Genomic DNA, 22704 nt, shown 5'->3' with positions numbered 1-22704 from the left:
CCCACCGTGAGCAGCCGGGCGTGCAGCAGCAGCGTGTAGGCTCCCTCCGTGTAGTTCTCGTAGCTGATGTGCAGGTCCTTCAGCTTGTACAGGTACCTGGAGTGACGGAGCCACGTGTGGGGCACAAGGGCACCATCACCCTTTCCCCCAAGCCACTGTGCCAAGGCCATGCCCCTGGGAATGCCCAGGACCCCCCACCCCAGGTGGTGCCGGTGATCCCAGGGCTGCGCTCACCTGATGTACATGGCCTGGCGGTCAATCTCCTTGTAGAAGTTCTGTGGAAAGGCAGGCGAGGCTGTTTGAGCGGCCGCAGGAGTGACACACGCCACAGCCCCTCACACAGCCACCCTCCGGGTCACGGCGCTGCCAGGACTGTCCCCACACAGGGGACGTGGCCCTGGGCAGCTGCTCTGGCACCACGTGGCTCTGCTGTGCCAGGGGCACCGTGGGGACTTGGGGAGATGCAGGGACGAGCCCTAGGAGCCCTGGGGACCTGGGGAAGCGTGGGAACAAGCCCTGGTTGCCCCAGGGAGCCGGAGCAGGGCACAAGCGCTCACCAGGAGGTTGACGGTGCAGCTCATGCTGTAGGTCTTGTTCTCGTCGTTCATGACAGCCCTGTAGTCCAGCAACCGCTCCAGGAGCTCGCTCACCAGCCTCACAAAGTCCTCTCCAGGCTTGGCCAGCTCGGGGTGGCTCTGGCAGCAGCTCAGCAGGCTGGGGAAGAGAGGGGGCCCCGGGTCCCACTGCACCGCCAGCCCTGCAGTGCCAGCACTGCCCTGGCCTGCAGCAAAGGACAGGGACAAAGCCTGGGCAGAGCAGGGGCACCACCTGGGCAGGGGTGACTCCTGGGGCAGAGATAACATCTAGGGCAGAGATAACACCTCAGGCAGGGGTAATTCTTGGGGCAGAGATAACATTTCAGGCAGGGGTAACTCCTGGGGCAAAGATAACACCTGGGGCAGTGGCATCACCTCAGGCAGGGGTAATTCCTGGGGCAGTGACATCACCTGGGGCAGTGGCATCACCTGGGGCAGTGGCACCACCTGAGGCAGGGGTGACTCCTGGGGCAGAGATAACCTCTGGGCCAGTGACATCACCTGGGGCAGAGATAACACCTGGAGCAGGGGCATCACCTGGGGCATAGGGTAATTCCTGGGGCAGAGGTGTCACCAGGGACAGGAGCATCACCTGCAGCAGAGCTAACACCTGGGGCAGGATGTGCAGGGGGCACACGATGGGGCTCAGGCACCAGCCTTCCTCCTCGCTGCTCCCTTTCCCCCGCGGCACACTCCGGGCCAGGGCGCAGCGTGAGGAGCAGTGGGATGGCAGGGAATGGTGACAGCGAAGGGTCGTGTCCCGGGGAGGAGGTGACAGGCATGTCACTGCACACTCACATGCTCTTGAAAAGCTGCATGTACTGCTCGTCCCCCCGGCCGCCCTCCACCTCGCTGTCCAGCCTGCGCAGGATCTCATCCTCAAACTGCAGAGAGGGGGTGAAGATGGGCTGAGCTTGGGGCAGCTCCTCCCCAGAGACCACCCTAAAGAGCCGGTTCCGTCCCCGCTCCCAGGCCACGCCACTCTCCTGCTGTGGGTGGTTCCCGCACGGTCCCACACCATCCCACACCATCCCACACCATCCCAGCCCATCCCACACCATCCCACACAATCCCAGCCCATCCCGCTGCCCCGGAGCAGCCTCGGCCCTCACCCGGCTGAAGCTCCCGGTGAGCCGGTGCTCGCAGAGCATCATGTCGAAGAAGATGGGGATGGTGGACTTGCGCAGCTCCAGCTCCGGCACCAGCGTCATCTCCAGGATGGGACCCACCATGCCCGGGATGAACTCGATCTTGCGCTGGCCTGGGGGGGACAGGGAGGGCTGGGGGGGCAGATCCACGCCCGAAGCAGCAGAACCCCGCTCGCCACACGCACTCTGGGGACAGTGCTGACGGACATCAGCCCAGAGACCCCAAAACCGCTGCTCACCGAGGCTGTACCACATGTCCCGGATGGACGCTCCGATCGTGGCCCTCATGTCCCCGTACCTGCCGGGACAGAGGGCAGTCAGCATCGCTCTGCAGCCCCGGCTGTGCCCACAACAGCTGGCTCATCCCAAAATCCCTGTCCTCGGGGCCGGGACCCGAGGGGGGGCTGGCCAGGCGGGGTGGGGACTCACTTGGCCAGGATACTGTTGCGTTTGCCCGGGGAGAAGTTCTCCAGCTGCAGGGAGTCCTGGGTGAGGAAAGCCACGGCCAGGTGGAAATAATTGTTCCAAAGCTGCAGTGGAAGCAGAGGGATGAGTGCCAGGCTGGGTGGCACGGTGGGGTCCGCTCCTGACCCGCCCGGCCCGAAGCAGGACTGAGGCAGTGCTCGCCCACCTGCAGCTCGAAGTCACTGTCGCTCAGGAACATCTCGGTCAAGGTGGTGGCAAAGTGGTTGATGGCACGCAGGAACTCCCTGGGGAGAGTGAGCACGGAGTGAGGGCAGCACCAGCGAGCCCAGGGCCCAGCCTGCTGTGCCCACCATCATCACACACAGGGGGTGAGATCCTTTCTGCCCCCCCTCAGTCCAGCACAGCAGTCCCGCATTGGACCTGGCTCCACCTGCCCCGAGGCACCCCAGTGTAGGAATGTGCCCCCTATGGACAGAGTGACAGAACCTTCCTCTGTCCCCCAAAAAGGAAAGAGCCCAGAACTTTCTCCCAGTGATGAGGAAGGAAAATCACTGATAGGACCTTGGGGACTTCACCTCAAGTTTGGGGACAGCTAATTGGCCATGAGCCAAAAGGTCCCGCCTGGGCCATTTAGTAGCAAAGGACAGAACAAAGAAACCAAATGGCTTTTGTGAGGTGTCTTTACCAGGAGCACAAGCCTGTGGCACCTGGATCGCTTTGAGTTTGTTATTTTGCCTTTATTAAACCTTTTTTGTTCCTGACGCTGTCACATCAGCCTCCTGCTCCTTTTATGCCTCCCAAGGAATGCTGAGCTATTCTGGGGTGTAACGTTGGGGTGTTGAGAGCTCATCGGATCAGCTCGAAACCCCTGGGCAAAAACGTTATACCCCAGGTGCTCACAGCCACCCCAGCCTGCCCCTGCGGTCCCTCCCAGCCTCTCACCGGTTCTGCACCATGTTCATCACCACCCAGTCACCAGGATACACCGTCTTCCCAATCAGGTCCTTGAAAAGGATAAAAGTCTCCATGAGGAAGTCCTGCAAGGGAGGGAGAGAGGTCAGGAGCCGTGCTGGGCTGCAGTGCCCTCCGGGGGATGCTGTGAGGGAGGTGCTGGTGCCAGAGGGCCCCGTGTTGCCGCGGGCAGCGCTCACCATCAGCTCGGGCCGGGAGGGGAACGCCTGGATGTAGGTGCTGTAGTGGTCCTTGTCCATCTGGCTCAGGATGGTGGCCATGCAGGCCACGTAGTGGCTCTGGGGGACAGGAGCTGGTCAGGCCCTGCTGCGTCCTGCAGCTGCACCGTGGAACAGGACACTGTCCTTGTTCCTCCAGTGGGTTCATAACGCAGAGCCCAAACTGCCTTGGGGTCTGTTCACCCCCTGGTCCCTTCTTCCCCAGCTCCCCTCTCCCGGCCCCTTCATGTGCATCCCACTCCAGGGACAGGAGGGCTCCTGCACCCACCATGGTGCCAGGGGGATGCAGGAGTTATTGGAGTGGTGCTGAAGCACCTCTGCCATTTCTGAGATAATTCAAGGCCATCTGTGGACGTAAGGGCATTTTGAAAACGGCAAAGCAGGCTCCTTCAGGAGTGCCTCCAGTGGAAGGTCCCAGACTGAGCCCTCAGCACCCCTCCAGGAGCTCCCAGCTTTGCAGCAAGACAAGCGCAGCGTGCACGAGCAGGACGCCGCCCAAAAGCTGTCCCAGAGACCCTTCCAAGGCTGGAAGCTGCGGGAAAGAGCAGCAGTTCCCGGGCTAAGAGCATCGTCCGGCGTGCTCAGAGGAGTGACGGCCCTGCCGTGCCCCGGTGTCACTGATGGAGCTTTGTGGGTGGCTTCAGGTGCCAACCCACCCCCAGAGACCGCCGTGCCTGAGCCCTGCGAGGGCAGCACCGGGCGCTGGGCACCGCTGCCCATCCCGCAGGCTCCTTCCAGCCCCGGCAAGGTCCGGCACTGCCGGAGCTCCCTCCTGCGTTCCAGCGGAGCACGGAATCATTCCCGCTCTGCAATTTCCCCATGGCAGCCCCAGGCCAGACCTCGCCCGGCACACGCAGACCAAAGCGGACCGTTCGGGGAGGGATGGGAGCGCTGCTGGCGCCCAAGCTTCGCGCCACCAGCCCGCGGGCAGCCCCGGGAGCTCCTCGGGATGGGGCGCAGCCCACCGAGAGCTGCAGCGGGGGAGCAACGAGCGCCCGCGGCCAGCCCTGGCTACGAGGGGGTTTCTGTCTCTACGAGGGGATTTCAGGGAATTCTCTTGTGCAAAGCAAACGGATCAAAGCCCAAAATCTCCCGCTCCTTCGGGAACCCATGGGGTGCCCCGGCCCCGGGGCTGCCCCGCTCAGCAGCACCGGCACACCGGGGGCACGCCGGCACCGCCCCGCCCGGGCAGCGCCCTGCCGGCGCCGGGACCGCGGCTCCTCCCGGGCTCCGGGGCTCGGCTCCCGGGCGCGCACCCCACGGCGGGGCTCCGCCCTCCGGCCCCGCTCCGCCCCCGCCGGCTCCGCCCCGGTACCGGCGAGCGCGCGCCGCCCCGCCCCGCCCCGCCCCGCCGAGCCCCGCGCCCGCCGCTGCCGGACCCGCGCCGCCGCCGCCGCCGCCGCCTCGGAGCACCAGGTACCGGGCGGGATGGGGAGGAGGCTCGGCCGGGGAGCGGGGCGGCGGCCGGACCGGGTGCTGGGGGCATCGGCCCTGCGGCGCCCGCCGGTACCGGGACCCCGGGCGGCCCCGCGGCCGGGGCGTGGGAACGCCGGGGCCAGAGGCGGCGACACGGGTGCGGGGAGCCCCGAAACCGGGAGTGCGCGGCCGTGCGGGGACCCTCGGCCCGCGGGATGCGCGGGGGCCGGCGGGGCCGGGGCGAGGAGCCGAGCTGGGCTGGCGAGGGGGATCCTCGGTGTCCCCGGAGCCCCGGGAGTCGCGGCACCTCCCTGTCCGCCCCTCCTTTGCTCCCGGCGAGCAGGAGCTGCCTGGGGAGCTGCGGGAGGCACGGGGACGGTGGCACCGCGCACCGAGCATCCTACGGCAGGCACCGTGCGCCGGGCACCCCGCACCGAGCCCCCTGCGCCGGGCACCCCGCACCGAGCCCCCTGCGCCGGGCACCCCGCACCGAGGTGGCCACCGGTTACCGTGGCGGGGGTCTCCGGGGGACACAGCCGTGCCGGAACGGTGGCACGGTGTGTAGCCTACGGAGGAGCATCCTGGTGGGAGCTGCCGTGTTAGAGGGGCCGAAGACCCCCCACGTTCCGCCGCGGTGCCGCAGCCTCGCCCTGTCCGCCCCTGCCCGTGGCCCCGCCGCTCGCCGGGTCGCTGCGTGCCGGAGCCGCTCCGGGGAGCGGCCGGGCGGGCTCATCTCCGCTCCCCCTCGTTAGGAACGCGTCCGTCAGCCGGGGCTGTGCCGGGTGACACACGCACACGCAGATCCAGGGATGTCACTTTCGGTACCGCGCGCCGCGGTGACGCCGGCCGGGGCCGGAGGGATTCAGCCCACGTTGCTCCCGGCAGCTCCCGGCGCCCAAGGCCTTGTGTCCGCCGGCGGGGCTCCGGGATGCCGGGAGCGAGCCCCGGGCAGTCCCGCGAAATGGGGGTGCGCCGGTCCCTGCCGGGGGGCTCCGGTCCCGATCCCGCCCGCGGGAACGCGCGCGATCCCCGCTGGAGCCGCGGCCGCCGGTGCGGGAGAGGGGCCGAGGGCTGCGCGGAGCCGCTTTCGTGTCGGGAGCACGAGGTGGACACGTATGAGTAACCGCCGGGCCCCGCTGTGCCAGCACGGGGACATACGGGGACGCGGGTGTCAGCCGCTCGCTCGGAGGGGCACGGCGTGCCCGGTGCCAGCGGCGGCTCGCGGCGATCTCCGCGCTCGGCCCCTCCCGGGGCTACGGGAACGAACCCCTCGGCACAGCCGGGGACGCGGGGACCTCCGGCTGCGCTCCCTGCCGCCGGTGCCGCCCGAGGAGCGGGGCCGGGAGCAGCGGGGGGCAGAGCCCGGCTCAGGGTGGCACCTCCGGCCCTTCCCGGTGTCCCCTCTCCGCAGGGAGCGTTCGTCCTTCCGGAGGAGCGGGGTGGGTTTCGTCGCAAGAAGCTCCTTTGGACCGAGGTTGTCTTCTTTACGGATGATAATGATTGTAATTACTTAATAGCATGGTGGCATCCAGAGGCCACAGCTAATGAGCGGGTCCGCTCCTGTCCCTGCTAACAACACTCCTCACTCCCAACCAGCGCCGCGGGCAGAGCCTGCCTCGCCTGTTTGCGGAGGTGCTCCGTATGGTCTGGACTGGTCGGCGGTGGGGAAACTGAGGCACGAGGCGGAGGAAAGCACTCGCTAATTCCCAAATTCCCCTGGTAGCCAGCGTTGTCGGGAGCTCACGGAGATAAAGGGGGGCAGGCTGCTCGATGGCATTGAGAATGCACTTAAAGGCAGGAATTTGTATTCTGGAAGGACGTTCCCAGGGCTGGGAGCTGCAGCCGCAGCCGCTGGCTGCCGCCACCGCGGCCGGTGGGTGCTGGGGGGACGGGGGCTGCCCCAGGGGCTCCCTGGGGGCAGGGACCCCAGGACGGAGCCCCCCGAGCCTGGACCGGCGTGTGCAGGGGCAGCTGGGGCGGTGCAGGAACTGCTGGGTGGTGAAGCCTTTCCAGCTTTTTCCAGAATTGTGCTCTGGGGGCAGTTGGTGGCTTTCTGATGTCATTTCTGGCCTGTGAGGGAGCCCATGGAGCCTTTGTCACCCAGTGTCCCCTGGCCCGGGGATTGCTTTGCACGCTGGGGCAGGTGGGCTCCAGATGGGTGCCCAACCCCTTCTCCAGGGTCTGCAGATGAGCTGGGTCTCCTGTGGCCAAAAGTCTCTGGGCCGTGTCCCACTTCCCTCGTCCTGTCCCTGCTGCAGGATCAGCCTGTGCTGGAGATGCCAGCGGAGCCCTGGGGTTTGGTGCTGGGCTGGATCTCCATCACAAACATCTTCCTAGGTCGGTGTGGCCACCAGGGCATCCCCAGGGCGAGGAGCAGGAGAATGGTACTGTCCATTCCCCAAGGAAGCAGCCGAGCAGGGTGTTCTTCTTCCTGGGGTGGTCCCTCCTGCAGCCCCGGGGGTGGCACTGAACCACAGCGCGTTGAGAACGCGCTTAAAGGCAGGAATTTGTATTCTGGAAGGCAGCAGCTCCAGGGATGCCCGCCCGCTCCTCCACAGATGAGACCGGGGAAGCCTCGGGACACAGAACAAACTCCTCCTGAGCTGCTCCCGCTCCGCTCTGCCCGTGCTCCCCCAGGCAGGTCACTCTACCTCTTCACGTCTCATTAAAGCAGCGATACCAAAGCTGCTCTGCCTGGCAGAGAGGTGGGAACGCCAGCAGGTAGCACGGCGAACAGAGACGCCACTGCCATGACAGCCGTATTAGCATCCACGGGAGACAGAGGAATAATTTGGCTTCTGCAGCTTCTGAAGGCTCGTGCAGAGGCTTTGTACTCCCGTCTCCCTGGCCGTGCGCGGCTCCATCTGCAGCAGCAGCACATCCGCAGTCGGAGGGGAGCGATGGCAGCCGAGCCGGTGACCTCGGCGTGCCGGGAGGGTGCCGCTGCTCCTTCCCCGGCCCACGGGATCCCTTCCACGGGCGCGAGCCGCGGCACGCCTGGCCGGGCCAGCCGGGAGCCTCGGCGGCCCCAGAGAGGAGCCCGCGGGGTGGCCGTGGGTGCCGGTGCCGTGGGGAGGTGGGTGGTGGGGGCTCCCTGCCCGGGCCGGGTGCCAGAGCCTTCTCCTGGGCCCCGTGGCTGGGAGAGTGACTAATGTTCCCGCGGAGCACTCCAGCCAGTGACCTACATAGGGCTGAGCGCGGATCCCTCGCTCGTGCGAGCCGCGCTGGCGCCGGGACCCGCGGGCCCGTGCTGCTCCCAGCACCCCTGGGCGACGCTCGATGTGGGGCTGGGGGGATTGAGGGGCGCAGCCACCCCAGGCGTGGCCCTGGTGGCAGGGACAGCGCTGTGTCCTCGGCCAGGCCAGCCCAGGGCTCCTGGGGGAGCCGCGGTGGTGTCGGAGCAGAGCCCGGAGCGCTGCTGAGAGGGAGAGGTCAGCACTGCGAGGTCCTTCAGGGACACGAGGAGCTGGCCTTGGGGACAGGAGCCAAGCTGGGCTCAGGCAGCGCCGGGAACGTGGCTGGAGAAGGGGCTTCTCCTTGCTGGGGGCTGCGAGGGCTGAGCAGCGAGGAGGGAGAGGAGCGGCTGGAGCGGAAGCGCTCCGCTGGCACGAGTACAGTCGGATGTGAACGGGTGTGATTAAGTGCCTGCAGGAAATGAGAAGGTCTGTGAGGCTCCCAGCAGCTGGGTTCTGGAAGAGCCTCCAAGAGAAGCATGAGGGCAGGGCATGAGCTGGCTTCGTGGTGGAGCTTCCTCAGCGAGGAAGCAGATTTGGGGTGCGCAAGCTGCCCGAGGAGCTGCTCCAAGTCCTCCATCCTCGAGTGCCACACATGCTCTGATCCGAGAACAAACGCCTCGAGTCCTCCTGGAGCCAAGGCAGGATTAGGAGTGATGTGTCATGAGCTTGGTTCCTGCCCCTCCAGCGCCTCCTCCTCCAGTGCTGCCCCGCTCCACTGCCGGCAGCTCCTCTCCCCCCTCTGGAGATCAGGAGAATCGGATGTGTTGCCCCACAAAGGCACTGCCCTGCGAGCAGAGCCGGGTCATTCACTTCTCTCCTCTGCGGTTCCAGAAGAACCTGACTTCCTCCCTCATAAATCTCATCTCCTGGCTTCCTGTGTCCCGAGGAGAAGATTTATGTGTCTGCTCCGTTTTTCCCTTTTCCGCGGCACTACAGCAAGGGTGAAGGAGAGGATAGATGGAGAAAGAGCTGGCAGGTAACTTTCCAGGCAGGGCAGTGAGAAGCAGGGCTGCGACCTCTGAGGTCAGCCCTGCACCATCAGAAATGTGTCCCATGATGCAAACCCGGCAGGTTTAGTGCCTCACACTCACAAAATTCACCACAGATGGTGGCCAGAGAAACCCAGGGCTGGGGCTCTCTAAGGAGCATCCATGAGAAGAGATTCCTGATGACCTCAGCTCCTGGGGTCACTCAGCAGAGGAGAGATCATTCCCAAGTGTGTGAGCATCCAGCAGAACCCACTGCAGCAGAACTCGTGGCATGTCACAGTGCCATCACCTGCTTTCACCTGAACATCACCTATGTGACCTGCTGTCTCACCTTATCCATGTGCATGGAATTCCCATAAGAACCAGAGGAAAAAAACACTCAGACCTTAAAAAATTGCTGTGATGGAGGGTCCACCACTGTGCAAAGCCTTTCCAAGCTGTTCCTGTGCCAGCTGGCCTCACTTTTTAAGGAAGTTGCTTCTCTGACATGCCAACACACATTTCCAGCTGCCACGAACGGAGCTTGGAGCTGCCATTCAGAGCCCCATCCTGCACATTCTCTGCTCCATGCCCCTTGCCTGTCTCTGAACTGGCTTTTTTCCTTCCCTGCTCTTCATTTTCTCCCCTTTCCTCAGTTTTCCTGCGTGCTCAGGGCCGCGGGATGGTTACGAGCTGGTGAGCTGCTTTTAACCCACTTCAAGCGTGCCACTTTGCTTTTGGGATCATCCTGCTTCCTTCACTGAAATGTCAAATGCCTCACAGAAACCCGAGTCCTCTCCGCCGAGGCTTTTACCTCCACTGACCAAACTTGGAACCTCATCAAGCCCGGCAGCAAATGGGTTTGATGAGCCGTGCTCTCCTCGCCGCCGTGGCTGCTTCCTGCTGCCCTCCTTCAGAGGGGATCAGCCAGGCACCAAACCCATCCCCTGGGCGGTCCCAGCCCTCCTGCGATCCCCCAGATCGCCAGGCAGGGCTCTGTGGCTCCCTGTCCCACCCACTGGGCTCTCCTCAAGTCGCTGTGCCATGGCCACTGCAAGGAGGAGCCCGGCGTCCGGCAGAGCGGAGCACCAGAGCTCCTGCTTTGGTTCAGGGGGGTCGCACAGGTCTCTCCTGGAGGGAGGAGCGACCACAGCCCTGGGGTCCTGTTGGAGTAGACCCTGGAAGGGGCTGTGGTGGGCTCAGGACCTTGGAGGGGCTCCAGGACTGAGGTGCTGAGCACCATTGCCCAGTAAAAGTGCTCGAAGCGTGCCTGGGAAGTGCCGGGCGCATCCGAGATGTCCTTTGGAGCCACCGGCAGAGTGGGTTCCTCGGGTTCAGGGACGGTCCAGGAGAGTCCATCAGCCCCTAGGCTGGACCATCCCGATCCCGCCCCACAGCGGGGCTCGTTCTCCATGCTCGGAGATGCCGGAGTGCTGCAAACAGCGCCCGAGCGGGGCACGAAACCCAAAAACCCAAGCACAGCGCAGAGAAGGCGCAGGGATGCGTGGGAGGGTCCTGGCGCGGGTGTTTGACATCCTCAGAACCGTTCCCAAACGGAGTTGCTCCATGTATAATTTATAGGCTTCCCTTTGTCCTTGTGGCTCGTCTCTGATCTGCCGGCGGTTCGGGGAAGGCCGAGGGTGCTCCGGCGAGGCCCGGCTGAGTGACAGCGCCGCGTTTGCTGCGTCGGCAGGGGAACGGCTCCGTCCCACGCTGCGTCAGCCACGGCTCGCCCGGGGCCCCGCCGCAGCCTCGCAGGGCTGCTGCTGCCCTTACACCGTGCCAGCGGCGCTCCTGCCCCGTGCCCGGCCCTCGGAGCCCTGCCCAGCGCTCCAGAGGAGCAGGCTGGCCCACCGGGCTCCTCTGGAGCGCTGAGCTCCAGATGGGGCCAGCGGGACCCTCTGCCCTCCCTCGTTGCCCTCTTGCTGCCGGGGACACCAAGCTCCGGCACAAGGACAGAGGTGACCCCGCGTCCGTGACGGTGGCTCGTACATCACGGATATCCCGGTATATTTATGAGCTGTGCCCAGGCGGTGCCCAGGCCAGCGCGGGTGCCCGTGGCCCGGGCCAGCAGGGATGTGGCGATGCAGGAAGCGAGGACGGGCGCCTCTGGCTCCAGCCCCAGCCAGCTCGGCTCGCTGCTCCGCCTGTTGCTGTCCATACTAACGAGCAGCCCCATCCCGTCGCTCGTCTCGTCCTGCCTCGCAGACATCTCCGGGTGTCTGGGCACGGCTCCAGGCTCGGGGAGGGGAGCGCCGGGCGGCGCGTGGAGCAGCATCCCGACGAACACGGAGCGTTCGGGGAGGGCCGAGAGAGCCCCCGGCTCCGCTGGGTCAGCGCTCGCTGCCGGCCCGGGCGGGCACGGGGCACGGGCACGCAGCGCTGGAAGTTTGGCCGTGCCGGGGACTCCGGGCTGCTGTGCCGAGTCAGCGCTTCGTGCCAGCAAGGAGCCAGGCAAGACAGGGAGGGGACCGGGAGGCGTCTGAGCCGTGTGTCCGTCCGCAGGGAGGGCAGGGAGGCTGCGGAGCTGGTGAGGCTCCCGCCTCGGAGTGCGGAGAGGGTGCGGGCTGTGCCCCGGGGTGGGGACCACCGGGATGTGGGGCACGGGACACGGTGCGGTGCGACAAAGATGAAGCGCTCGCTGCTCGCTGCGGCTGGAATCTCTGGTTTTGGCTGCGCCCCAAAATGAGCTGACGGCCTCCACTGCACGCCGGGACATCCCAGCAGGGCTCCCGGTGTGCCCCGTGCTCCTGGTGCCCGGGCAGTGCCCGGGGGGCACGGGGGTAGGTGCTGGGGGTACGTCTGGGACAGGGCTGCGGGGTGGTTCGCCTTGCGGGTGTGAGGAGGAGGAGGAGCCCTGCAGAGCCGTGCGGGAGCGATGGCAGGGACGGGGACAATGGCAGGGACCAGGATGATGGCAGGGATGGGGATGCAGCTGGGTACAATCCGGCTGTGACCCCGGGTCCTGCCCCTGTGCCTCTGTGAAGTGCTGCTGGTGTCAGTGACATCCCCCGGCCTCACAGGAGGTTCTCCCTCCTGCTCGTCCCCACGTGTCTGAAGTGACTCCGTGTCCCCAAGCCACCGTCTCGCCGCTGCTCACACAGCTGGTCCCCCATGCCTGCAGCCCAGCCATCACCTCTGGTGCCCAGTCCGGCCACAACCACACGTGACATGTCCCCTGTGTCACCCTGGCCACGCCCTAGGCAGGACGGACCCCATGCCCATCACGCCATGTCCCCACGCCTCGCCCATCCCTCGCAGAGCTGCTGCCCGTGCCTGGCGGGTGTCCCACGTGCGGGGGGTGTCCCATGTCCGTCCGTCCGTCCCTCACGGGCGCCCCTTGCCCCGGCCCCTGCGCTGCCCTCCCGCTGCCCGCGCCCCGCACACGAGGCACCAGCCCCGGCGAGGCAGAGCTATTTTTATCAGCCGCTTCTGCTTGATTTGAGCTGTGAACTCGGAACGTGTTTATGCTAAAGGGCTTTCTTTTCCCTTCTCCCTTTGTGCTGAGGAGGCAGCGCCGCAGATCAAAGCCTGTCTCTTCGCGTTTGCTGATGGTGGGCCGGGAGGGAGCCGAGCTGGGAGAGGCCGGCACTTCCACGGGGACACTCGTGTCCTCGGGGGCCGCGGTGGCGTGGCCGGCTCTGACGCCCCTCTCTTTGTCCCCGCAGGTCCGGGAGCCATGGGCGGGCACGGCCGGCACCGGGCGGCGCTGAGCCCGGGAGCCGCGGCGGGACGATGAGCGGCAGCGGGCACCGGCGGGGAGCCGCGGTACCGGGCGCGGCCGTCGGGGCGGCGCGCCGGGGGCTGTAGGGCCGGGCGGCGGGCAGCATGCCCGGCGACCCCTCGCCCACCTCCGGCCCAGCATCCCCCGTCCGTGGCGGCGCGGGATGAGGCTGCCCGCCGCCCCAGCAGCTCCGGGGACGGCTGCAGCCCAGGGCTCCGGCCCCCCGCGCCCCGCCGCAGCACCCCGGCCCCGCGGCGCTGAGCCATGGTCAGCCGCGAGCCCGTGCCCGGCCCGGCCCCCGCCGGCGAGGGCAGCCAGGAGAAAGCCATGACGGTGCGCTCGGTGCTGCTCAACCGCGACTCGCCCGACATCGAGAGCCGCCTCAAGCGCCGGCGCAACCGCACGCAGCAGGTCCGCTTCAAGGACCTGGTGGAGGCCGGCGCGGGGCGGGCGGACAGCCCCGGGCCCGCGGCCGGCCCCGGCCACAACACCCCACGTGCCTCGCCGCCCCCCAGGGACCCCCCTGAGCCGGCGGCTCTCCGTGCCTCGCGGCGCAGCTGGCCCCAGGCGCAGCCCGGCTCGCTGACGCTGCCCATGCCCAGGAAGGCGTGCATGAGCACCGCCATCCAGACCTCGCCCAGCCTCCAGAAGCCCTTCCCGGCCCCCCAGCCCCGCAGCAAGAGCGTCTGCGATGTGGCGGAGGACGCGCTACCGCCCGCCGCGGCGAGCGCCCGGTGCCCGGCGGCGGCCGTGCCCACCGTGGCCGGCTGGGCCGTGCCCCCGCGGGCCCCCGGCGGCCTCCCCGGCCACGACCCCACCGCGGGCGTCGCCCTGCACGCCAAGACGCGCCGCACGCCGCCACCGCCACCACCCAGGGACCCCCCTCCCCCTTACCGGGGCACCGCCGGGTGCCCCGCCGCCCCCTGCGCCCCTCCGGTGCAAAGCTGCGCCCCCGAGCCCTGCCCGTCGCCCCCAACCTGTGCCCAGCTCCGCGGGAGCCCCCGGGGCAACCACGGGGTCGCCCCGCGCCCGGCCTCCGTGCCCTGCGGCCAGCCCCGGCCGCCCTCCGAGCAGCGGGGGCTCGGCCGGAGCGACTCGGAGCGGAGCCTGCCCTGCGGCCGCCCGGTGCCCCCGTGCCAGCCCTCGCCGCACCGCCGGCAGCCCGTCCCCGCCACGGACACCCCCGGCCTCCGCCAGCCACCTCAGGGCAACCCCCCGCGGGACCCCCCGGCCCCCCAGCACCAGCTCTGCGCCGCGCTCTGGGGGGGACCCTGCTGCGCCTCGCCAGCCCCCGTGCCACCGGCGCCGGACAAGACACCGGCCGCCCTCGGCACCTGCAGCCGGCTCCGCGCCGCCGAAGCCGGGCACGGCTGGACAGGACCTGAGGGGAACGGGGAGCCGCCGTGCACGGCCCCGCGGGGCCCCAGCGAGGGGACACGAGCGGCCGGAGGGACGGCGGAGCCCCCCCGGCACGGACAGCCCTGCCCCGCCGCCGAGCAGCCGGACGCGCTGCACCACGTGCAGGACCTTCTGCAGCTGGTGGTGGTGGCCAAGGGGCCGGTGGGACCACCAGCGAGGGCTGAGGACGCCCGGACATCTCAGGGAGAGGGCCCCCGGGGGCCCGGGGAGCAGGGGGACCTGCATTCCCAGCTGCAGTCCCTGGAAGGGGTGCTGGAGACCAGCCAGCAAACCATCCGGGTGCTGCTGGATGTCATCCAGGACCTGGAGAAGAAGGAGGCGCAGCGGGATGGGTGAGTAGGAGGGCACAGAGTGAGGGGCTGTGGGGACAATGTCCCCGGGGGCTGGGGATGGAGGATGGGGGACCCTGACAGGGATTTGGATGCTGCTGCCCGCTTAGGGTGTTTCCCTCTGAGAAACTCAGAGCTGCTGTCCATGCGTGGCTCCAGGTCTTGGTGAGAAGTCTCACATGCCTTGCCCGTGCCCAGGGATGGGGCACGAGGGGGTGCTGGGTTCCTGCCTGGCTCTGCTGCAGCTGATTTGTCCCTTAGTCACTGGCAGCAGGGATCTAGAATGGCACATCCCAACAGCAGGCTTAGGCAGGCACCACACATCCCTGCTCCATCCTTGGAGGGCACAAACCCATGGCTGGTGCCCCCGTGATGGGTTTGGCTGTGTCCCAGGGAGGTGCCCAGCACCTGCCCTGCCCAGAGCCTGCTCCAAGGGCAGGGAGTTCCCCAGGCCAGCATTCCCTGGCCTCCCAGGCAGATTTGCCAGACGGAGGAAGGTGTCCTAGGTCAGCCCACCATGGCCTTGAGCTGAAATGGTCCAAACTCATCTCCCATGAGGGCAACCAACAAACCCCCAAGAGGTGCCAGGCCTGGCATCCTGTAAAATCTCTGGGGCTTCTTCCTGATGCCCAAGATTGCCATGATTAACCATTAAATCAGATGGTTTTGGCTGTGAGTGAAGCACAGGGAACATTGCCCCCATTGCCCCTGTGCCACCCCTGGAGCCCTGTCAGTGGGGAGAGACCCCTCAGGGGTCTGGGACACCTTAATTAAGACCTCACCTCCATTTACTGTGGCAGCCAAACAAGCAAACAAGACACCCAGAGATAGGAAATCGCATCAAACATTATCCTCGTGTCCTTGTGCTGCAGAACAGCAGAGCCTCAGGTCAGATCCCTGCACAGCAGAGCAGGGCCACCAGCCCTGAGACATCCTGGCACCGACCACCAGCAAGATCCCACAAAAAAAATGATATCTATAAAACATGAAAGAGTTTCCCAGGATGAGCTCTCCCAGCAGAGGGGGGCTGTTTTACAACGCCAGAGCCGCAGGCACACACACATTTCTGTACCACACACATATATATATACGTATAAAGGGCCTCATGATCTATTTCAGGTGCTGGCAGAATAAATCCCCATTGCAATGTGTAATTTGGTGCATGAACAGACCCAGTTTCTGAGGGCTGAGAACAGCCATGGTCAAGGTCGAGTAACAGGAGGAAGATTTCAAGGAGGAAATGTGACGTGGATGTGGGACATGTCCTGTCAGCTGTGCCCCCAAAGCCCACAGCCCTGAAGGGGCAATGGAGACATGGAGAAGGGACCAACAGCACTCACAGGGCTCCTTTTGGACAGAGCAGAATGAGCAGGGATCAGCAGTGCTGGGGTGCAGGAAGACCCCAGTACAGCTCTTGGGATCAGGGTGTCTCAGGGTTGGGGTCTGGCAGCAGCAGCAGAGACATGTGGGGTGAAAATCCCTTCTGTGCAGCAGCACGAGCTGAGCCTGGGCAGGAATCAGCCTAATCCAAGCCCTGTGCACCTTTCTGGAGGAGGAGAAGGATGCTCTGGTACAAAAACATCAAAAAGATAAATTCCGAGTCTGGCGTAGGCTGGAGATTAGTCTGGAGCATCTCCCTGTGCCCATCTGCCAGGGCACTGCCGTGCCAGGGCAGCAGCACGGGCCTCGTGCTCCCTCCATGGCACCATGTGTGGGGAGCCTTGGGAGGAGGATTGGGATGGGGATGGGAGGGGAGGACACAGCAGGAAGGGTTTGGAGGTGCCACAGTGCCCAGCACTGGTGTGCTCCCATCAGAGAAGCACCTGGCTTGGAATTCATTAGGATCACATGGGAGGAGAGGGGCTGGATCCCAGAGAGGAAAGGAGCTGGATCCCAGAGAGGAAAGGGGGGGATCCCGGAGAGGACAGGAGCTGGCATCCAGGGAGGAGAGGAGATGGATCCCAGAGAGGAAGAGGAGCTGGGGTTCAGGAGGAGATACAGAGAGAAGAGGGTCTGAATGCCAGGGAGAAAAGGAGCTGGGATCCAGGGAGGAGAGGAGATGGATCCCAGAGAGGAAAGGAGCTGGATCCCAGAGAGGAAAGGGGCTGGATCCCCGAGAGGAAGAGGAGCTGGATCCCGGAGAGGAAAGGAGCTGGGATCCAGGGAGGAGAGGAGATGGATCCCAGAGAGGAAAGGAGCTGGGATCCAGGGAGGAGAGGAGATGGATCCCAGAGAGGAAAGGAGCTGGGATCCAGGGAGGAGAGGAGATGGATCCCAGAAAGGAAAGGAGCTGGGATCCAGGGAGGAGAGTCCTGGCTGCTGGGGTGGAAGCAGGGGCAGCAGAGGACTCAGGCACACCCAGAGCAGGTCTCCAGGCTCACAGCACATCTCTGTCACAGGCGCCACTCGTACCGGACCGGGCAGGACATCGCCAACTGCGGGACCTGCCGGGACTGTGCCTGCATCATCTACAGGTGAGGGCCAGCCCCGGCTCCGAGCGCCCCGCGGGCTCTGCTCCCTGCAATCCCAGACTTTTCCACCGGCTGTGAGGCAGCACGGAGGGTGACAGCCAAGCCCCGTGTTGGGGGGCACCACACGCAGAGCGTTTTTGGGTGTCTGGGCCGTCACTTGGGCTGGATCTGACCCTCTCTCCCCGCAGACCAGGATCAGCCAGGGTGATCTCCATGGAGGAGCAGCATCTGGAAGGGGGCTGCTCTGGCACCATGGCAGAGCGTTTCTCTCCTGGAACAGCAATCTATCGGGGAAGCCTCGCTAGCGGCTGCTGCGTGGGCTCGCTCCAAATCCAGGCTGCATCCTCTTGTCCCTGTGCCAGCTCTGCACAGATGCTGCAGATGGGCTCCTGCCCCTCGCTGTGCTTTGGGAACACAGGGCCCGGGCTCTGCTGCCCAGCCTTGGCTCTGGGCCAGGGCGTGGAAGCCCCTTCCTCTGCTGCGCTCTCCTCAGATCCCCTTTGGGGTGTGGGAAAGGCATCTCAGGCCCTCCCAGCATTGTCTTTGGGGGAACTGGGATGCTTGCAGTTTTGCTAAAGCTTTCTGCCCTTCCAGGCACCCCTGGGTGTCCTTCTGTCCCTCTGGCCGTCCCCTCTGCAGTGCAGGTGGCTGGCCAGGTGTGTTCCCGTTTTGCTGTAATTAGGCTGAAGCTGTTAGCACAGGGATGTGTGGGACACGGTGAGCTGCTCCCAAGCCACGCTCTGTGGTGCACCGTGGTGCACGTGTGCCGCTGCCCTGCCATGCTCTGTGAGCACTGTGCCCCCTCCTTGGGGCACCTCAGGCTGGGGGTGCCCGGCTGGGGTCCCCTCGTGTCCCTGTGCTCGGTGGCAGTGTTGCCTCAGCACTCCTGCTCCCCACACACACTTGCTCCACGCTCCCCTGCTGCAGCTCTTGGGGGACTTCAGGCTAATTAGGCCTGACGAGCCTGTCTCCAGGCAGCACGGCAGCGGCACAGATGTCACATCTGGGGGAGGTGGCTCCCCAGAATGGCCGGGCTCCCGCTGGGGACTCGCTGTGGCTTTCGCTGCCACCCGTGGGATGAGGAGAGGCTCTGGGGGGACCCAGGGTGAGGGAGCAGGGGCAGCACCCCCAGCACCAGACCCCAGGGATGGCCCATGGAGGGGATCAGGGCTGCCTGGCCCTGTCCCACCTTAGGGTCCCACAGCAGTGCCAACCCCTCCCTGTGTCACTGCCGGGGAGTTGAGGCCCCTGCCTGCGCTGCCCCCCCATTATGGCCTGCACCCCTCACCCTGTTCTCTAGAAACGGCTGGGACACTCCTTGTCCTCGCCAGCGGAGGTGACAGGAGGTGACAGGAGGTGTCAGCACGCCGGGGGGCTCGTGGGGCGCTCCCCGTGTGCGGGGTGGCAGCGCCGCGTGCGCGTTCCCGGGGACACTCGGTGGCACCTCGCTGATCCGATGGGACGTGGCTGGTGCGAGGAGATTGACGCGTTTTCCGCGAGAGGGAACATCGCAGCACGTGGCTGCCGGCAGCCAGCCCGCACCACAGGGTGCTGCGGGGACACCGGGGGCTGCGGGGACACCGGGGGCTGTGGGGACACCGGCGGCTGCGGGGACACCAGGGGTGCAGGGACACCGGGGGCTGTGGGACACCGGGGCTGCAGGGACACAAGGGGTGCGGGGACACAAGGGGTGCGGGGACACCGGGGGATGAAGGGACGCCGGGGGCTGCGGGGACACCGGGGCTGCAGGGACACAAGGGGTGCGGGGACACCGGGGGATGAAGGGACGCCGGGGGCTGCGGAGACACCGGGGCTGCAGGGACACCGGGGGCTGCGGGGACACCAAGGGTGCAGGGACACCGGGGGTGCACGGACACCGGGGGCGGGCTGCGGGGACACCGGGGGATAAAGGGACACCAGGGGTGCAGGGACACCGTGGGCTGCGGGGACACCGGGGGTGCGGGGACTGCAGGGACACCGGAGGCTGCGGGGACACTGGAGGCTGCAGGGACTGCAGGGACACTGGAGGCTGCGGGGACACTGGGGCTGCAGGGAGACTGTGGGCACAGAAAGGGCTGGAGGGGACACCAACAACTGCAGGGACCTGGACTCGTGGGGACCCTGAGGGCTCCAGAAACCTGAGAGCTGTGGTGGCACAGTCCCTCTCACCCACCCAGACCGGGGACACCCTAATTCCTGCCTCGTCAGCCGCGTGACGGGCAGCAGCAGAGCTCTCGCCGCTTCCCGATGCTGCAGCTGTCCCCAGCCATGGCCCCCGGGACACACAACCCCTCTCCAGGGGTCCCACAGACCCCCGGCTCACCCCCCCAGCCGCAGCACTGGTCTCCATCCAAGCCAGTGTCCGGCTCCTGGTGGCCTCACACAGAGCCATGGCACTGCCAGGGGGTGAGGAAGAGGATGGAGCAAAAGGATGGGGCGGGGGAGGCAGCTGAGAAGGACCCACCCCAAAAAAACCCCGGCCACGAGGTCAGGCTGGCACTGCTCTGTCCCCGGGCCACCAGGTCAGGCTGGCACTGCTCTGTCCCTCTGGCACAAGGGAGGTCGGGCTGCTCCGGCAGGAGGGATCCAGCCCCGGACCCCCCTCACAGCCCACAGGGGGTGGGCAGGGGCTGTCTGATGGCACACGCGGCAGGATGTCCCCTCACAGAGGTGCACAGGGACCCCAGGAACTCCGGCCATGTCCCTGTGCCACCCTGGGAGCGTGGCAGGGCTCAGCTCTGGGGGATGTGCCCTGGGGGGATGAGCTCCCCGAGGGCTGTTCTGGGGACACCGAGGTCCCCGAGGGCTGTCCTGAGGACACTGAGCTGCCCGAGGGCTGTGCTGGGGACACTGAACTCCCTGGGGACTGTGTTGGGGACACTGGGCTGCGTTTGGGGTGCCAGGGGCTGTGGCACATGGGGGGGCTGTGGCACACGGGGGGCTGTGGCACACGGGGGGCTGCCACAAGGGGATGCCAGCTGCCCTCTGACACGGTGCCCTCGCCCCGTGTGCCGCAGCGTGGAGCACGATTTCCGCCAGCAGGAAGGCCGCTTCCAGCGGGTGCTGAGCCACATCGAGGGCGACACGGGGCCGAGCTCCCCCCCGACGGCGCTGGGGGCGGCGGGGGTGGCTCTGGGGGCGGCGGGGACCCCCTCACCGCCCAGGCAGGAGCCGTCGCCCGTGTCGAGGCTGCCGGCGAGGCTGGACGTGAAGAAATCCCGGCGCAAATGCTTCTGGTTCCTGTGAGCGCGGTGCCCGCCGAGCCCGGAGCGTGGGGCGCCGTCCCAGCACTGACCCCCTGCCCACCTCTCCTCCCTCCCTCCCACGGTAGGGTTTGGGTAGCACCAGCTTTTCTATTTTTAACCATTCCGTTGAACGCGGGGAGCTCGGGTGTGGAAACGGCGAGGGGAGCAGCGGCTGTATTTAAGGAGAATCCAATAAATTCCAAGGAGACGCTATTTTTGTTACATCCTCTCCCGCCTGTGCGCTTCTGTTCTGGAGGAGGAGGAGGATGAGGAGGGGGCAGCGGCTGTTTCCCTGGCTCTCCCTGTGTCTGGGGTTCCCTGAGGTGCCCCATTCCACCCCAGACTCAAATCAGTGCCCTGCACCCCACAGCGGGGCTGCTCACCCGTCCCTCCCGTGGCTTCCTGCAGGATAACTGGGAACACCAGGGGTTTCCACTGGGCACAGGCAGTGGGGAATGCTCTCTGTGACACTATGGCCCGGAGACAGGAGATCTGTCCCCAAAACCCCCGGGGGAAAGGGTGGGCTGGGCAGGGGTCTCATGGGTGGGGAAGATGCACTGGCGGATGGCGGGGAGTCAGGAATGAGGAGTTCGAATATCCCAGCCTCTGTGGGGCTGCCACGGCAGGGAAAACTCAGCGTCGGGGTCCCAGAGCAGCAGTGGGTGTCTGAGCACACCCTGAGGAGTGCCTGTGGCGCAGCCACAGCTGTCCCAGCAGGGCCACCACCTCAGGAAGGAAAGGGGACATCATCCAGCCTCCTCCACAAGCTCTGGCCACCCCTGGCCACGGCGAGCGGCTGCTGCAGTCACGGAGGGAAACGGAGGGTGGGCAGGAGTGGCCGCAGCTCTCCAGGTGGTGCCCACAGTGTCAAACCCCACCCCGAGTGCCAGGGACACCCCCGGTACTCGGGGGCTGCGGCCGGGACAGCGGCCCAGGGGCACAACTCCCTTCTTGCCCAGCAGCCACGGGATGGATGGAGAGACTTTTGGTGCCCTCAGCCCTTCCCAGCAGCTGGAGCTGGAGGGTCTGGGACCCCCGACTGAGGCAGGGGCTGCGGGGAGAGCTGCCAGAGCGAGCAGCAGGAGTGCAGCACAGCCCAGGATCCCTCCGTGCTGCCCTGGGCTGCGCTTCATCCTCATCCTCCTCGCCTCCATCCCTGCCCTGGGCTGCATTTCACCCTCATCCTCCTCACCTCCATCGCTGCCCTGGGCTGCATTTCACCCTCATCCTCCTCACCTCCATCACTACCCTGGGCTGCATTTCACCTTCATCCTCCCTCGCCTCCATCGCTGCCCTGGGCTGCATTTCACCCTCATCCTCCTCGCCTCCATCGCTGCCCTGGGCTGCATTTCACCTTCATCCTCCCTCGCCTCCATCGCTGCCCTGGGCTGCATTTCACCCTCATCCCCGCTCGCCTCCATCGCTGCCCTGGGCTGCATTTCACCCTCATCCCTGCTCGCCTCCATCGCTGCCCGGCGCTTTCGGCTCTGAGTCACAGAGCCTGGGAACGAGGGGTAAAAGCAGGATGGAGCCCAGCGCGACCCCGCATGCATCTCCTGTCTGAGTCAGGGCTGAATCACAGCCCGGCGCTGGGATCGCCGCACGGCCCCGGCGGCGGAGCCTCCGCTCCGGCTGCCCACAGCGCCCCGGGCACGGCACGGCACGGCACGGCACGGCAATTCCCCACTCCGAGCTTCCAGAACGCACACCAACACAGCTCATCGCCCACCCTAAGACGCAGCGCAGCTCCTGGGTTTGTCCCCACGTCCCCAGGGAGGATGCCGAGCCCCCGCTGGTCCCGGCTCTGTCCCCTCCCATCGCTGCTCCGTGCGGAGCTCCGACCCGCCTCCCTTCGCGCGAGTCCAGCGTGCTCCTCACACGTTTTTGGCGTGTAAAACTGCGACGGTTCACTGGGTTCAGCCAGATAATGCAGCCCAAACCCTTCACTGCTCCCAAAACAGCTTTTCCTGCCCCTCTGCCCCCCGCCCACTCGCCCCTGCTTTCCCCTGCATCCCACTGGGCACATCCCCGGCGTCCACCCCCGTCCTGCCAGGTGCTGGCAGCAGGGCCAGCGAGGAGCAGAGCCAGTCACACACAGCCAGCCCCCCAGAGCAGGGACCCCTCTCCCGTGTGGCCCGAGGGGAAGCGGCGCAGCGGGACTCACCCTCAGCGGGTTCTCCCGGTCCAGCACGATCACCCTGCGATTGACCGTGTGGAGCAGCCGCTCCAGGACCACCTGGATGTGCTTCTTCACCTGAGCCTGCAAGGTGAGAGGTGGCAGGGCATGTCCCAGCTGTGGGAGATGTCCCAGCATGGCTCCTTCAAGGGCTGGTGGCATCAGGGTGGCGAGACGGGAATGGAGCCTGATCCAGAGCTGGAGTCGGAGCAAGGCAGTGTGCTCCAGCAAAAATATGGGATTTGGGATCTCTGTACAGCTCAGCCATGTACAGAGAGGTGTACAGGTCTGTAGACCTCCCTGGCACTGTGGCCACCTGGCTGGGGACAATGGGGACAGCCAAGGGTGGTGAAACGGGAA

The 22704-nt window shown here is 66.3% G+C and overlaps 2 protein-coding genes across 3 annotated transcripts in view; one reads left to right on the top strand and one right to left on the bottom strand.

Annotated features, from left to right (window-relative positions):
• LOC119700469 (dedicator of cytokinesis protein 2-like) overlaps positions 1-22704 on the bottom strand; it is a 52294-nt gene that overhangs the window by 7211 nt on the left and 22379 nt on the right. For both annotated transcript variants that reach the window (XM_038135642.1, XM_038135643.1), the window contains exons 28-38: positions 22333-22428; positions 3322-3420; positions 3113-3207; positions 2376-2454; positions 2174-2274; positions 1984-2042; positions 1709-1857; positions 1395-1480; positions 558-714; positions 235-275; positions 6-96 (exon numbers count right to left, since the gene is read on the bottom strand). In XM_038135642.1, the coding sequence (XP_037991570.1) occupies positions 6-96; positions 235-275; positions 558-714; positions 1395-1480; positions 1709-1857; positions 1984-2042; positions 2174-2274; positions 2376-2454; positions 3113-3207; positions 3322-3420; positions 22333-22428 (1053 nt within the window). The remainder of the gene's footprint in view (positions 1-5; positions 97-234; positions 276-557; positions 715-1394; positions 1481-1708; positions 1858-1983; positions 2043-2173; positions 2275-2375; positions 2455-3112; positions 3208-3321; positions 3421-22332; positions 22429-22704) is intronic.
• On the top strand, positions 4714-21413 carry LOC119700470 (nascent polypeptide-associated complex subunit alpha, muscle-specific form-like). The gene is made up of 4 exons (XM_038135644.1): positions 4714-4776; positions 12649-14455; positions 16852-16926; positions 19941-21413. The coding sequence occupies exons 2-4, from the start codon at positions 12969-12971 to the stop codon at positions 20167-20169; spliced, it is 1791 nt and encodes a 596-aa protein (XP_037991572.1). The 5' UTR covers positions 4714-4776; positions 12649-12968; the 3' UTR covers positions 20170-21413.

This window comes from Motacilla alba, chromosome 4, assembly GCF_015832195.1.
Source record: "Motacilla alba alba isolate MOTALB_02 chromosome 4, Motacilla_alba_V1.0_pri, whole genome shotgun sequence".
In the NCBI taxonomy this organism is placed as follows: Eukaryota; Metazoa; Chordata; class Aves; order Passeriformes; family Motacillidae; genus Motacilla; species Motacilla alba.
The sequence above is the reverse complement of the archived record's forward strand: the minus strand, read 5'-3'. Positions and strand labels throughout refer to the sequence as shown.

Coding starts and splice junctions, on each gene's coding strand:
- LOC119700470 (XM_038135644.1), top strand. CDS start 12,969: ATGGTCAGCCGCGAGCCCGTGCCCGGCCCGGCCCCCGCCGGCGAGGGC. Junction 14,456..16,851: donor AAGGAGGCGCAGCGGGATGG/GTGAGTAGGAGG, acceptor TCTCTGTCACAG/GCGCCACTCGTACCGGACCG. Junction 16,927..19,940: donor TGTGCCTGCATCATCTACAG/GTGAGGGCCAGC, acceptor CGTGTGCCGCAG/CGTGGAGCACGATTTCCGCC.